The 16,673-nt window shown below is 38.5% G+C and overlaps 2 protein-coding genes across 2 annotated transcripts; both read left to right on the forward strand.

The window, feature by feature from the left end:
- Positions 1–708: 708 nt before the first annotated feature.
- LOC133063794 (olfactory receptor 5D13-like) lies at positions 709–8,217 on the forward strand. The gene is made up of 2 exons (XM_061153632.1): positions 709–948; positions 7,240–8,217. Exons 1-2 carry the CDS (start codon positions 709–711, stop codon positions 8,215–8,217), a joined length of 1,218 nt encoding a protein of 405 aa, XP_061009615.1.
- Positions 8,218–12,324: 4,107 nt separating this feature from the next.
- Positions 12,325–15,423, forward strand: LOC133063839 (olfactory receptor 5D13-like). The gene is made up of 2 exons (XM_061153759.1): positions 12,325–12,353; positions 14,469–15,423. The coding sequence occupies exons 1-2, from the start codon at positions 12,325–12,327 to the stop codon at positions 15,421–15,423; spliced, it is 984 nt and encodes a 327-aa protein (XP_061009742.1).
- Positions 15,424–16,673: the final 1,250 nt, after the last annotated feature.

Here is a 16,673-nt window from a genome sequence, read left to right on the forward strand (position 1 = left end):
ACTAATATCTGTACATATTGTTAACCACATTTTTGTGTATTAGCTTCTTATACAATTAATTGAAATGAAGTGTTAACTCTCTTCATTAACCAAAATATGTGATTCTGTAAGTGACCAAGAGACAATACATCGCTGCTAGTTCAAAACTGAAAAGTGAAAAAGCAAAGATAAAAATCAAAGGTGAGTGGATACTTGAATGTGATCAAGTAAATTACCATCTTTGAACACTTGTTTCCTTATTCCTGAAAGAGAAATGAAATTACCAACTGACAAAAAAAGAAAAAAAAAAAAACACAACCTAAATAGTGATAATTATTTTTTATTCTATTTACTGAAACCTAGAAATTACGGGGCTTCCCCGGTGGCTCAGACAGTAAAGAATTCACCTGTTGTGCAGGAGACAGGATCAATCCCTAGGTCAGGAAGATCTCCTGGAGGAGGAAATGGCTTCCCGCTCCAATATTCTTGTCTGGAGAATCCCATGGACAGAGGAGCCGGGTGGGCTCAGCCCATGAGGTCACAATAGAGTCAAACTCCACTGAGAGACTATGCACAGTGCAAACCTGGGAGACAACATCTCAGTTCAAAGAAACTGCTCTGAAGAGGGAAGGGAGGAGTCAGAATGTACATGCATTTTGCAGCAAAATCCAGGTAGTCAGACCATCAGAAAATTACTGTAAATCAAAGAAAACCAGGGAGCTCGTGTTAATGAACTTAGGGCTTCTCTGCGCCTGGGAAGGGGGAACAGTCTGGCTCCTTGATATCATCCCTGTGAGCTGCACCTTAACTGCTCAGGGCCGGTACCCTGCTCTTTTCTCTCCTGTGTCCTCAGGGTGCAGCTCTGACCCCATCCAGAGCTCCTCCGGGCTCAGGTCTGAGCGGGAGGTGGGGGTGCAGGAGGCGTGCCGATGGCTTGGTGGCCTCAGCATCCTCTGTCGGTCGACGCAGGTCACAGTTTTTCTTCACAGAATAAAATGTTTTCAAAGTTATATTTAAACCACGAACATCTTGCTTTCTATCAGTTTCTGCTACTTTCTCTAAAGCAATCAATGCACATTATTGGTGCCTTGATTTAAATTACGGTGTCACCCTGCCATCTAGTGGACATGCTAGAGCATCACTTGTTAGGGAAAGACTAATTCATACTCTCTGCTACTAATTTGCAGAGGGATTTTATGCTGCTTGTGGCTCAGAAGGTAAAGGATCCGTCTAGAAAGTGAGAGATTCTGTGTTCGATTCCTGGATCAGGAAGATACCCTGGAGAAAGGAATGACAACCCACTCCAGTATTCTTACCGGGAGAATTCCAGGCGCAGAGGAGCCTGCTGGGTTACAGCCCACAGGGTTGCAAAGAGTCAACCACGGCTGAGCGATTAGCACTTTATACTCTTTGATCCTATGAAAACATTCTGCCAGCTGCTATGTAATTTTGCTGAGAATGAGACCACAAATAGATAATGTAGGGTCAAACTGGGAATGTTGGGGGAAAATAAAACCAACATCTCCTTCCCATTATGTCAAACTAGTATTTAAACTGTATATAAATTTAAGAGGAAAAAATAATCTCTTGTGTAATAAGAAATAATACTGGAGTGAGATGATCAGATTTACTTTAATTCTTGAATCTTTTCTGAAATATGTGGCAGACTGGAGGCCCAGGCTAGATCAAAGAAAGATAAATAAAACTGCCTGTGAGCACAGTGAGGGACCCTGGACACCAGGGTGCCCGTGATGGCCTGCCTTCACACTCGCCGTTCTCAGAGGCATCTACACACACATACCTGGGGGAGGAAAGTGCAGGTGTTAGTGGCTCTGTCGTGTCTGACTCTTCATGACCCCATGGGCTATAGCCCACCAGTCTCCTCCATCATGGAATTCTCCAGGCAAGGATACTGGAGTGAGCAGCCATTCCCTTCTCCAGGGGAATCTTCCTAATCCGGGGATAGAAGCCAGGTCTCCTGCACTGCAGGTCAAATCTTCACCATCTGAGCCCCCAGGGATCTATCTAAAACTACATATTTACATGTAGTACTGAATTTAGGAGGCTATTTTGAATTAACTTTCTTACTTTTTTAAAGTATGCTTTGCCCACTACACTTATAGGAATGACCTCCTCAGGTATGTGCCATGCTCAGCCACTCAGTCGTGTCCAGCTCTTTGTGACCCCATGGACAAGCTCCTCTGTCCATGGGAATTCTCCAGGCAAAAATACTGGAGTGAGTTGCCATTCCCTCCTCCAGGCGCTATTCCCAACCCAGGGACTGAGCCTGGGTCTCCTGCATTGCAGGAGGATTCTTAACCATCTGAGTCACCAGGGAAGGCCCTCCTCCATTATAGACAAAAGATTAATAAAGTTTGTATTGAACTGAATCCTTCTGTGTTAAGGTGGTTAGAATGTACTACTTAATTATAGCAATAGATATTTTATCAGGTGGAGTAGTTAAATCAACCTGTTACAGATGTGTAAATTATGGATTTTGAGAATTATACAGATAATTTTAAACAGTATTTTGAGAACACCAAGTATGTATATTATCTATAGTGAAACAGATCACCAGCCCAGGTGGGATGCATGAGACAAGTGCTCGGGCCTGGTGCGCTGGGAAGACCCAGAGGAATCGGGTGGAGAGGGAGGTGGGAGTGGGGATCGGGATGGGGAATACATGTAACTCCATGGCTGATTCATGTCAATGTATGACAAAACCCACTGCAATGTTGTGAAGTGATTAGCCTCCAACTAATAAAAAAAAGATAAAAATAAATAAAAATAAAAGCTATTTCTAAAATTAAAAAAAAAAAAAAAGTGATCTTAATGAAAGCTCTAGGCCAATGTGAGGACCAGTCACAGAATATGGGAAATGTAGAGAGACATTGTGGAGTTTAACATCTTGTCTGCGTGCTTCCTGAAGAGTCTCCCCCTTGCTTTTGTTTACATTAAAGTTTGTGTCTCTAGAGCCCCTTCTTATATACTTTTAGTGAAACTGGGCAACCCAGAGACTCTGAGTCATTCACACTATTCTGTTTATTGACACTGGAGAAAAAAGAAAATTCTTTTATTGTTGTTGTTCTGAAATTAGCTTCCTGTTGCTTTTAGAAGTGGATTCATTTAAAATTAAATTTCTGTCCTCAGGAAACAGATAAAAAGGGCCAGTGTTTCTTTCATATTTTAGCCGTGAAATATTTGAAGACAGTGTTAAGAGTCTCTTTTTGTTTTCCTTCTGTGCTCCAGATGTCTTCAGGCCTTTGACTGGTTTATCAGATGCTCTAGCTCCCACATTACACCTCATTGTTTATTACTTTACATTTTAGGTGCCTGAATAATTATTGCTAGCTTCTGGGAATTATTCACTAATCTGCAGTGAGATGTTGTCGAGAACATAATGTTCGTTTCTGAATCAAAATGAAAATGGGAGCTACTTCTTTCTGTTTACACCAACTGCTGATGAAACCACACTGAATGCCACGATTACAATATTGAAGCTGAACCAGGTTCAGTCCCACTGTCGGCGCTGCTTTACAGCCACGGCCTCTTCACTACCACAGCCTTGTCCTGTGGGCATGGAACTCTATTTCAGCCCTACTCAGCAACCGTTACTGATCCCAATTGCGTTCTTTACACAGTTTAGATTCCCTGGTCGTCCGATCCTATCTCATACTTTTTGCTGTTGTTCAGTCATGTAAGACTCTCTGCAACCCCACGGACTGCAGCATGCCACGCTTCTCTGTCCCTCACCATCTCCCAAAGTTTGCCCTGCATAAACTCTACTTCTAATTGAAAAAAAATTTGAACATTCAAACTCCTACCTTGGTTCAGACTGTCTTCTCTGCTTAAAATGTCTTTTGTTTTTCTTTCTTATCCCTTCCTTCTACCTTAACACTATAGTTTGACTCAAAGTTCAAAGTCCTATTGTGATTTTATTGATCAGGAAATATCTCGGTCATTATTCAAGTATCTCAACGTGTGAAGAGCACTCTTAATATGCTTGACGAAAGCTTAATGAAAAAGAAATAAGCAAAACACAAAAATATTATGCACAGTAGCAATGCAGAAAAGTGCAGTATTTTTAAAACCAAATTATTATTTCTCTCACTATATTATAGTTATACCATAACAATTCCATTGTTGAACTTCCCAGGTGGCGCTAGTGGTAAACAACCCAACTTCCAATCCAAGAGAGACAGGTTTGATCCCTGGGCTGGGAAGATTCCCTGGACTAGAGCACTGCATCCCAGTCCAGAATTCTGCCTGGAGAATCCCATGGACAGAGGAGCCTGGCAGGCTTCAGTCCATACCCCTGCACAGAGTCAGACACCACTAAAGTGACTTCACACACATGCACCCAGTCACATTATCATAAGCCATAATTGAGAACAAGCTTAAGTCTCTGCATTGTCACTCAGAGGGCATCTGCCTACTGATCTGGAGATAATTTGAGACTTTGAACAATCAAGAAATGCATTCTATTGCATAGGTTGACAAGGTGTGATCTGCAAACCAAATCTGTCCTACTGTCTTTTATAAATAAAATTTTATTGGAAGAGAGGCATGCCTATTGATTTATGTATTGTCTACAGGTGAATCCAGGCTGCAAGATGCAGACGTGCATAGCTGAAATTGAGAGGATGTGGCCCACAAAGGCTAAAGTATTTACTGCGCAGCTTTTTCCAGAAAAAAGTGCTGCTCCCTGTTCTATTAAATCAAGTCACTGGAGTTGAGATGTTTATATGTTAAGCTATGTCAGCTTCTTAAATAATAAATATACTATACTTCCCATAAACCTAGACTACAAATTGAAAAATAGAATGGAATTTCCATAATAAATGTAAGAATAAAAAAAATTTTGCTCATATTTGTAATAGTAATGCAAGTTGTATTATCTTAAGAAAACCAATCATTTTTATAGAAAATGAAACACAACACAATGTTAAAGAAAGGATTAAAAAAACACTATAATATGATTCATATTGTTTAAGTTTTATATCAAACACATCAATATGTCCCTCAGATACAGAGAAAGTGAAAGTTGCTCAGTTGTGTCAGACTCTTTGCGACCCCATGGACTATACAGTCCCTGCATTTCTTCAGGCCAGAATACTGGAGTGGGTATCCTTTCCCTTCTCCAGGGAATCTTCCCAACCCAGAGATGGAACCCAGGTCTCCCACATTGCAGGCAGATTCTTTACCAGCTGAGCCACCAGGGAAGCCCAAGAATACTGGAGTGGGGAGCCTATCCCTTCTCCAGGGGATCTTCCTGACCCAGGAATTGAACTGGGGTCTCCTGAATTGCAGGAGGATTCTTTACCAACTAGCTATGAGGGAAGCCCACAGATACAGATACAGAGGGACAACCAGAAATTCAACAAAAATTAAGAATCTTTGGATTGTTACCCAATAGCTGGTTTTGCTTTAGTATATTTCTGCATTTTGCAAGTATTTAAAGACAAAAATATAGTGTCTAGTTCAACATTTTTAAAAGATCAATGAACTAGAGTGCATGATGAAATTCTTCCCCAAACTTTGGGAAAAAATGCACATGCAACCAAAGTATTACAAGGGCATTATTTCATCTAATTGCCCCATTTGTGGTCTCAAGGCAATAGTTAAATAAGATTCTCTAAGGTAAACCTCCTTAGGGTTTTGGTGGCACATATATGTGACAGTTTGATGTTAGGGTTCACCTTTTTTGGTCTCCTTTGCTCTTTGTCATGTCTGAATATATTTTTAATACATTATAAGAGAAATTCATTTTCTTCTGAAATATTCATTGCAATATACTCTAGTTTCTTATTTTTTCAGGCTTATTACTATATTAAAAAAATTGACTTCTCAGCAGAAATTTTCCTGGAATCCATTAAACTTAGAAGCTTTGTTAAATGAGCCAGTCAAATTTTTCTACACTCAGGTGAGTTGATTTTTATTTCACTTTAAAAGGAAAATAATATGTTTCTAATATGTTCCATTAATCTGTGCAGGAGGCAAACAAACATGTGTATAAATCTAATTGCCAGGTTACCTGTTTAGCTGACTAGAAGTCTTTGATTATTTATCTTTCACCACATTTATTATTGTTCACCAGGCTACATCACTGGGAAATATTTTTGGTTTTTCTGAATCACAATATTTTCACTCCCTTTATACACACAAACTTTAATAATAAACAAGAAGTATAAGTTGTTGTTTGTGCTGATATGGATTATATCCTGGAATAATGCTCTAAGAAACAGATTAAGGCTGAGATTTTATAATTTTCTAATTTCCAAAATGCCTGTTACAGGACTGAGTACATAGTGGGTCTGCAATGGGAAAATTATTCCAGGGTAATTGCACAGAAAAGAAGATAAATACTCTGCACAGTGCCTGTGCTCATATGCTGAGCATGGCTGACACTTCCTGGGGCTACATGGGTGATTGGGAACATTGGCCCCAAGCCTGTTGATGAATACAGAGTGTGGGAGGTGGAGTGAAAAGCTACAGGTGTGGAGAAGGAGTGTGGGGAAGAAGGAACAAGTATGCATCAGAAATTGTATTCATCCTTGGTGAAGATTTCCTTTTCAACGCTGGACTATTCAAACTTTGTTACCATAGACATAGGGAACAAATCCTGACTTTCAGAAAAAGTGTTTTCAGTTAGAGAATATGTACTCTACGATTTGTATGTTAAAGTGAAACATACGTTCAGGGAATCAGAAATTAATCACATGTTTAGGAATGTAAACGAACAACTGAAGAAAAAGAGTGGGGGAATATGTGAATGGCATAGTTATACATGTAGAGGAAATCTTGAAGGGTTATATGTGTTCTTGGAGTATAAAGTTATAAAACCTGAGTGAAAGTAACAGAGTGTTTAATTTCAACTCCTAATGAGATATAGAATTTTTAGAGAATTCTATGTGGAATGAACTTCCCTTTATACTGAGTGCCATTTCAGGTTTCGGTAAGAATTTAGGAAGTAGCTTTGAAAAGAATGAATTTTAATGTCAAAAAAAGACAATAGAGGAATTTTGGAGGAAAAGAGGCTAATTAAAAAAAAAAAGAGAGAGAGAATCCAATGCACTCTTTTTCCCATAAGTACTCTCATTCTATGCCTGGGTCAGGAAGATCCCCTGGAGGAGGGCATGACAACCCATCCAAGAGAATCTCATGGACAGAGGAACCTGGCAGGCTACAGTCCATGGAGTTGCAAAAACCTCTGACAAGACTGAGCGAATAACATGACTTTTCATTCAAATTTTGCTTCAGAGGTCTCTGAATCAACTTTTACATTTTGTCCACGGGAACCAAGAAAACCAGAGTGCTGAAGTCACTTTCATTCTCTTGGGCTTCTCAGAATATCCCAAACTCCAGACACCCCTTGTCCTGTTATTCTTAACCATCTACTCCGTCACTGTGCTGGGGAACCTGGGCATGATCCTGATTATCAAGGTAAATCCCAAACTCCACACCCCTGTGTACTGCTTCCTCAGACACTTGTCCTTTGCTGATCTCTGTTCCTCAACAGTAGTTACCCCCAAGCTACTAGAAAACCTGACTGTGGAAGACAGAACCATCTCCCTCACAGGATGCCTCATGCAGTTCTTCCTTGCCTGCACATTTGTGGTGACAGAGACATTCCTGTTGGCAGCGATGGCGTATGACCGATTTGTGGCTGTTTGCAACCCTCTTCTCTACACAGCTGTGATGTCCCAGAAGCTTTGTTCCTTACTGGTGGGTGCATCACACTCTTGGGGTACAGTCTGCTCCCTGACTCTTACCTGCTTTTTATCCGAATTGTCCTTTAGAGGAAATAACATCATAAATAACTTTGTCTGTGAGCATGCGGCCATTGTTGCTGTTTCCTGCTCTGACCCCTACATTAACCAGGAGATCATTTTAGTCTCTGCCACGTTTAATGAAGTAAGCAGCCTGATGATTATTCTTACCTCCTATGTTTGCATTTTTATCACTGTTCTGAAGATGCCTTCGACTGGGGGGCGCCACAGAGCCTTCTCCACCTGTGCCTCCCACCTGACTGCCATCACCATCTTCCACGGGAGCATCCTTTTCCTCTATTGTGTTCCTAACTCCAGAAGCTCATGGCTCATGGTCAAGGTGGCCTCTGTCTTTTACACAGTGGTCATCCCCATGCTGAGCCTGCTGATCTACAGCCTCAGGAACAAAGATGTGAAAGAGACTGCTAGGAAGCTAGTTAACACCAAATTATTATGTCAACAAATGTAAAATGGCTTAGGTTTGCTTTTTCATTTTCAAAAGCACTGTGGAGAACTGTCCAAGTTTTCTAGCATTTTTAATAGCATTTCAAACTACAATTTGTAGGAAGGAAAACAGTGCACACATTTAACATAATTCCCTTGTTGATACATCGTTCAACAACTTTAGTAAACTGTAGAGAATTAGCAATAAAATAATGAATTAGCCTAGATAATTTAAAAAGTCTCTAGATAACGTGTTTGTCATGAAAAGATTTCTGAGTAAAGACACATTATCGTTTGCCTGTTGAGGTGAGTCTTCTTTTTTTTTTTCTTTAAGTCATTATAAGTCTTGGAAGAATGGATTTGAATTGTCATGAAAACTGGCCACCTAATGCGAAGAGCTGACTCATTTGAAAAGACGCTGACGCTGGGAAAGATTGAGGGCAGGAGGAGAAGGGGACGACAGAGGATGAGATGGTTGGATGGCATCACCGACTCAATGGACATGGGTTTGGGGTGGACACCGGGAGTTGGTGATGGACAGGGAGGCCTGGCGTGCTGCGGTTCATGGGGTCGCAAAGAGTCGTACATGACTGAGCGACTGAACTGAACTGATGAGGGAGTCACATCAGTTGAATCACAGTAACTAAGAGTTGTTCAACACTAAGATGCTGAAGTTAAAAGACTTGCCGGTGCTTAGTTGCTCAGTCATGTCTGACTCTACAATTCTATGGGCTTTAGCCTGCCAAGCTCCTGTGCCCATGGCAAGAATACTGGAGTGGGTAGCCATTCTCTTCTCCAGGGGATCTGCATGACCAGCAATCAAACCTATGTCTCCTGCATTGAAGGCAGATTCTTTACCATCTAAGGTACCAGGGAAGCCTAAATTTAAAGGATACATTTATTTAACACCACGTAGAAAGGACTGGTACATTACAAGTGCAAAGAAGTCATGTCTCTGCCCCCACAAAGTCCTGAATATGATTTGGTAAAATTCTACTTGTTAATATAAAATTTATTTGTTTTTATACATAAATCATCAAAAATAAAATTAAGAAATGCACACTTCAGAAATAGTTCCAGCTAAATCTAAAATAGTCTTTCATGTCAGTCAAATTACGTGTAAAATAGCTATTGATGTACAATGATAAAATAACAGAGAACTTCATCGGTAAGTAACATTAATGGTAGATTGAATTGGGGCCCTGCCAACATCAGTTAGAGCATCTTGGTTAACCTGATTTAATTTTGCCCAACTGGCAAACTCATGGACTTCCCTTGGGGTTCAGATGATAAAGAGTCTGCTTGCAATGCAGGAGACCTGGGTTCTATCCCTGGGTGGGGAAGATCCCCTGGAGAAAGGGATGGCAACCCACTCCAGTATCCTTGCCTGGAGAATCCCATGGCAGAGGAGCCTGGTGGGCTACAGTCCATGGAGTTACAAAGATTCAGACATGCCTGAGCAACTAACACACTTCGCAGTAAACTCACGTCCAGTCTGTAGAGTGAATTCTATTTGACGTACGCTCTGGTGCTTCCCGGGTGGCACTAGTGGTAAAGAACCTGCCTACCCATGCAGGAGACACAGGAGACCTGGGTTCAGCCCCTGGGTTGGGAGGATCCTCTGGAGGAGGGCACGGCAACCCACTCCAGTACGCTTGCCTGGAGAATCCCACAGACAGTGACGCCTGGTGGGCTACAGTCCATCGAGTGGCAAGGAATCAAACACCACTGAAGCGACTCAGCATGCACACACCTTGATATCAGGTGTACCCAGCCCCTCCTCCCTAAGTAGACTCTACTATCACATAAGATATATATTATCTGCCAGAAATTGGGGGGAAACTTAAAACCTCTTTGTGAAAGACTACTTTTTTCCCCTTCTAAGCATTTTGTCTAATAGTAATTCTATGTTCATCCATGTGAGAGGAACCACCAAACTTATTCTGCAGTGTCTGTAGCATTTTAGATTCCCAGGCACAATATATAACTTCTGGTTGTTTCATATCCTTGCCAATCATTGCTATTATATACTTTTATTATAGCAAATCCAGTCGATATAAATTGATATCTCATCATGATATTGATTTGCATTTTCCTAATAACTAAATAAGTTAAGAATATTTCACTTGCTTGTTGGACATTTGTAAATTTTGTGTTGTATCTGATTTGACTTTTTGTCTTTATTGTTTCTTTTCTGTACCTTTTCTTTTCACTTTATTGATAGTTTTTAATATACAAATATTTTAAATTTTGAGGAAGTTCAATTTAGCAATTTATTTATTTATTTATTGTCACTTATGCTTTTGTTTCCCTAAGAATCTACTGCCAAATTCAAGGCCATGAAATTTAAGGCCTGTGTTTTTCTTGTAAGAGTTTTATATTTTATGCTCTTTCATTCAAGTCCTTGTTCACTTTCTGAGTTAATTGTTGTATATAATATGAGGTGAGTGTCCAATCCCATAATTTTACTTGTGAACGCCCAGTTGTCATGGCATCATTTATTTGAAGAAGAGTGTATGCTCTCTCCAATGAATATTAAGAGAATCATAACCTCAGAAGCGCCATGATGGTGGTGAGCTACCATTTGGGAGAAATCAGATCCTGTATAGGGCACAGCCGCACAGTCAAAATGTATTTTGAGTCTTCCACTAGTGAGGAATAAGCGTGTTGTTATTGTTGTTCAGTCACTAAGTCATGTCCGAGTTTTTGCCACCCCATGGACTGCAGCACGCCAGGCTTCCCTGCCCTTCGCTGTCTCCTGGAGTTTGCTCACACTCATGTGCATTGAGTCGGTGATGCCATCCAACCATCTCATCCTCTGCTGCCCTCTTCTCCACTAGCCTTCTCTCTTTCCCAGCATCAGGGTCTTTTCCAGTGAGTCAGCTCTTCACATCAGGTGGCCAAGGCACTGGAGCTTCAGCTTCAGCATCAGTCCTTCCAATAAATATTCAGGGTTGATTTCCTTCAGGATGGACTGGTTGGATCTTGCTGGATGAAGGACTCTCAGGAGTCTTCCCCAGCACCACAATTTGAAAGGACATTTCTTCAGCACTTTGTCTTCTTTATGGTCCAAATCTCACATCCGTACCTGACTACTGGAAAAACCATGGCTTTGACTATATGGGCTTTTGTTGGCAAAGTGATGTCTCTGGTTTTGAATATGCTGCCTAGTTTTGTCATAACTTGCCTCCCACGGAGCAAGTGCATTTTAATTTCATGGGTGCAGTCACCATAAAGCAGGGAGTTTGGAGCCCAAGAAAGTAAACTTACTGCTTCCACTTCAGCTCCTTCTGCATCAAGTTATTATTATTGCTAACCTGTGTCTTTAAAGCCAAAATGGGTAGTTACCAAAATTAGTGAAAATATCATCCTTTCATAAACAGATATTTTTAGAAAACATATCACCCAAAATTTCTTTTTAGATTTAGTAATAAATATAAACATCTGAGAACATTCTATATTTGAGAAGCCAATGGAAGCTGTTTTCTATCAATAGAATCAATAGTGTAAATATAAAATAAAGTTTATAATATAAATATTATAAAGTACCAAATAAACAATATAATTATAGTTTAGCAGCCATATGTTTAGAAACATAAGAATATATATATATTTCTTCATAAGAAAATTTAAAAAACTAAATGTGGATTAATAAAAGATAAATCTATTGCTGTATAATTCCCCTTGTGGATTTATGCATTTTATATCCACATAAAAATTTTAAAAATGGTGTTGTTTATTTTTAAGATTAAATGAGTAAAGTTGATAATACAAATGCCCTAAGGCTTTAGGGAAATAATATACAACCAATATACCACCTGAGACAGTGTTAACACATAATTAGTTGACTTGCAGTCATCAAGGCAGTACTTCAGTTATATTCTCTAGTTTTCACATCCCTGAGGTCATGATGGCATATATTTGTGATACAGCTTGGTGCCAGGATTTACTTTTCAGGCTTGATCTTATCTTTGGTATCTCTGAGTTTTCTTAACAGGTTGGAAAGTCATAAAATATGAAATAATTAATGAAAAATGCTGGGCACTTTTACTACCCTTTTCACGTGTGTTTCTAAGTACCAAGCAACAGCATTGCTGGAGTTTGTTAATCTTGGCAAAGAGTTCTTCACTAAATGACTCATTCAAATTCTTCTGTGTTTAGGTGAGTTGACTCATGTCTCTTTAGTTTTACTTAAGAAAGAAAATACAAAGACCCAGTAATCTTTGTAGGAGACAAACACATATGTAGAACAAAGTGTCCACAAAGAACCACTTTTTGGCTGAGAAGGTTTATGGAGTTATATTCCAATTCTTTCTTTCAAATAGTTTTTGTCATAGTTTTCTCATTGGGTATTCACCATAAAGTCAGAAACGGAGAATTCTCCTTTTGGCAAAGGGAAGAATTATAACAAAGTGGGCCTTGTCTTCAAGATTTTGCTGTAATTTTCTAGAAATAAAGTGACAGTAACAACCATATTTGTAAATAATAGGAAAATAATCGACAGTAATTGTGAGTGATAAATATGAAAGTTTGTCTGTATACAGAGGGGATGAAACAATGAGTCATGTCTATAAAAGTAGGTGGTAAAATAAAGCAAACATCATAAGAAAGAATAAAATGGGGAAATAAATTATAAAGAAATAGGCATGTACTATATAGCAGAAGTTGATAAATCCACCTTCACTAAAGAAGGATGTATTAAGTGATAATGAGGTTGAATATGGATCTAAGCAGTTTTTGGAAAGGTCATACTGAATAATGCTAATGTTATGCATTTGCTTAACATTTATTTGGAACCTTAAAGTCACTGTTATATTAAACAATCATGGAAAATTATTCTCATAATCTTTCACAGAGTATTTTAAATTGAAGGAATGTGGCTGGAATAATAGAGTCATAATCAATCTTTGCAGAGTTGAGACCTTACAGAGTATTTTTACAGAGGATCTGTTGTGGACATGGCTTTGGAAGATATCTTTCTTACAAGTTCATCATGTGGGAATCAGAGAAAGCTACAGTGTGGTGAGAAAACCTAGAGGAAAATAAGGAAATATGCATCTTAAACCAGGCATTCTAATGAAATTCTACAGTGCTTCTATCGTGTGGCTTCTAGAAGAAGGGATTTTGACATTGTATTCCCCAATGTAGCCTCCAGTTGATAGATGTCCATGTTTCTGCAGGATTTTCACAAACATATCTGGTGTTTGATCTAACAATTATTCATAATTCTAATATATAAAAAGGTAAATATCTGTTCTACCATGTCTTACAGCATTTGAATTCATTATTGAAGTATCTAGTTCCATTCTAGTGATTGAAAGTTTATATTAATATTCTTATCTTACTGTTGAGGAAATGCCTTGTGATCAGTAATAATCAAGAAACATTCTGGTGTCCCATTTGAAATAGGTATTTTCCAGCCACTTTTCTTCAGAATTCAAATTCAAATTCTTCTTAATTCAAAATGGCAGAGTATATATTTGATCCATTCTGAAGCCTATATGCTTTCTCCAGTTCTTATTTTTGCCATCCAAACTCCAAGGTCTGCTGCAATGGAAAAAAAATAAGAGTTTTCTGTTCAATACTGTTTCAACTATTATCACAGGAAGCATAGCACATATTTTGTTTTGAAACTTCTGATAAATAATACAATTGGCTATGAAGAATACATTTAAGTATTTTCAAAATTAATTCAACATAAGTGAAAAGTTTAGTATGTTTTATAGCATAGCTCCAGAAAGGGTTGAGAATTTGGAATAACTAGGAATAAGAAAGGAATTGAAAGGAGATAGAACAACCAAGAAAATAATATATTAACTGTTTTGCAGAGATGTTACCATTATACAAATTAGCACATAAGCTAATTGTCTCATATCTCAGGAGGTGAGGCAGGTAAGAAACTGGAACCTAACGATATGTTTTTCTCCAATGCATGTAATTGAATTGTCCTATCAGGTGTTTTCACAAAGCTCAGAGTCATGCAAAGACAATGTCTCTTGAAAGCAGCTGATAATAATGAATTTTATTATTTGAAATAAAGCAGGATCTAATCTGTTTTAGTTCTTTGTTTCTGAAGATCATACACAATGAAAATTATTATTGGCTATATAATTGACATATAAGTGGACATTAGCATCTGAAAGAAGGCAGAAGTATAGCATTTACAGAAACACTGTAAACAGAGACCCAGTGAGCTTCTCAACACATTTTCTGTTCTCTCACCTATTTCAAAGTTTAGTTTTTCCTTCTAGATCAGCATTCATATTTTGTCCACAGGAACCAAGCGAACCAGAGTGCCGAGGTCACTTTCATTCTCTTGGGCTTCTCAGAATATCCTCAGCTCCAGCTGCCCCTGTTCCTGGTCTTCCTGACCATCTACACAGTCACTGTGCTGGGGAACCTGGGCATGATCCTGATCATCAAGTCTAGCTCCAGGCTCCGCACGCCCATGTACTTCTTTCTCAGCCACTTATCCTTTGTGGATTTCTGTTACTCAACAGTAGTTACACCCAAGCTACTAGAAAACTTGGTTGTGGAAGACAGAACCATCTCCTTCACAGGATGCCTCATGCAATTCTTCTTTGTCTGCATATTTGTGGTGACAGAGACATTCCTGTTGGCAGTGATGGCGTATGACCGATTTGTGGCCATTTGCAACCCTCTTCTCTACACAGTTGTCATGTCCCAGAGGTTTAGTTTTGTGTTGGTGATTGCTACATACTCTTGGGGTATAGCCTGTTCCCTAATATACACATTACTTTTTTTGACTTTATCCTTCTGTGGGACTAAGTTCATAAATAACTTTGTCTGTGAGCATGCGGCCATAGTTGCTGTTTCCTGCTCTGACCCTTACATTAACCAGGAGATCACTTTAGCCTCTGCCACATTCAATGAAGTAAGCAGCCTGATGATTATTCTTACCTCCTATGTTTGCATTTTTATCACTGTCCTGAAGATGCCTTCAACTGGGGGGCGCAATAAAGCCTTCTCCACCTGTGCTTCCCACCTGACTGCCATCACCATCTTCCATGGGAGCATCATTTTCCTCTATTGTGTTCCTAACTCCAAAAGCTCATGGCTTATGCTCAAGGTGGGTTCTGTGTTTTACGCAGTGGTCATCCCCATGCTGAACCCACTGATCTACAGCCTCAGGAACAAAGATGTGAAGGCCGCTGTCAGGAAGTTAATCAAGACCAACTTAATATGTCAATTAATGATTAATGTAAAATGACTAAGATTTAGTGTGCACTTTCAAGAGGATAGTTGTCCAAGTCTTCCAGAATTTATAGTACTCTCAAACTATTTTTTTTCAGAAAAGAAAACAGTACACACTTTTGAAGTGTGTAAGGCCCTGGTTAACACAACATTCAACAACTTTAGTAAACTTCAGAGAATTACCTATAAAATAACAAACAACACATAATTAAAGCCTGGACCATTTAAATTAAGTCTCTAGGTGGTTTTTCATATAAAGATTTCTGAGTAAGCTCACATTATCATTTGGCTGCCAAGGTACAGTCATCGAACAATGGATTTATAGAGTTGCTCTGAAAATGTATAGCTAAAAGTTAAAGTAATTTATAGCTAAATTTATAGAAAATTTATGAGAGAGTTGCATCAACAGAAATATAGTAAACTGAGAGTTGTTCAACACTAAGACACTAAATTGAAAAGACATATTCATTTAATCCCATACAAGAAACATCGGTACATTATAAGTTCAAAGAAGTCATATTTCTGTCCCCACAAAGTCCTGAATATAATTTGGTCAAATTGTACTTGTTAATATAAAATTTATTTGCTTTTTGTAAATAAAACATCAAAAATAAAATAAGAACTGCACACTTCAGAAATAGTTTCAGCTAAATCTAAAGTAGTCTTCACGTCAATCTTAAATTGTGTATGTTACAGCTATTGGTATATAAATATAAAATAACAGAGAACTTCATTGGTAAGTAATATTATTGGTGGACTGAATGGGAACCCTGCTAATATCAGCTAGAGCATCTTGGCTAACCTGATTTAATTTGCCCAACTAGCAAACTTACCTGCAGTTTATACAATGAACTATCTTTGACATATATTACACATCTTGTATTTAAGATCCTAATCTTAAAAAAATAAATGACAGATTTTAGGCAAAGAATAATTTTGAAGCTGTAATTAGGTTTCTGTCTTTCAAGAAAAACCAGAACAAATTATAAAGAAAAAAATAAGTCTGGATGGCTGCAGAATCCTTTAGAATAGAATGTTTGTTACTTCAGAAAATACTGTGAATGGTCATTTATTTACACATATTTAAAGCAGAAATTCTCCATAAATTTTGACAGTACAATTTTTACAATGAATGTAATGATTTTGAGATTGAAAATCTGTTAATATAAATGATTTTATTGTCTGTTCTACAAAGTCCTAATGATGAGCTCTTTATTTCCAGAAATAAATTATACTCTTTTAACTTTAAATTCTTCTTGGTGGTTT

Source organism: Dama dama, chromosome 1, assembly GCF_033118175.1.
Source record: "Dama dama isolate Ldn47 chromosome 1, ASM3311817v1, whole genome shotgun sequence".
In the NCBI taxonomy this organism is placed as follows: Eukaryota; Metazoa; Chordata; class Mammalia; order Artiodactyla; family Cervidae; genus Dama; species Dama dama.

What these genes read in the sequence shown, in the direction of transcription:
- LOC133063839 (XM_061153759.1), top strand. Translation starts at nt 12,325, where the DNA reads ATGACTCATTCAAATTCTTCTGTGTTTAG. An exon ending in TCAAATTCTTCTGTGTTTAG is followed by an intron (nt 12,354 to 14,468) that starts GTGAGTTGACTC and finishes TTTTGTCCACAG; the next exon opens with GAACCAAGCGAACCAGAGTG.
- LOC133063794 (XM_061153632.1), top strand. Translation starts at nt 709, where the DNA reads ATGAACTTAGGGCTTCTCTGCGCCTGGGAAGGGGGAACAGTCTGGCTC. An exon ending in TCCTCTGTCGGTCGACGCAG is followed by an intron (nt 949 to 7,239) that starts GTCACAGTTTTT and finishes ATTTTGCTTCAG; the next exon opens with AGGTCTCTGAATCAACTTTT.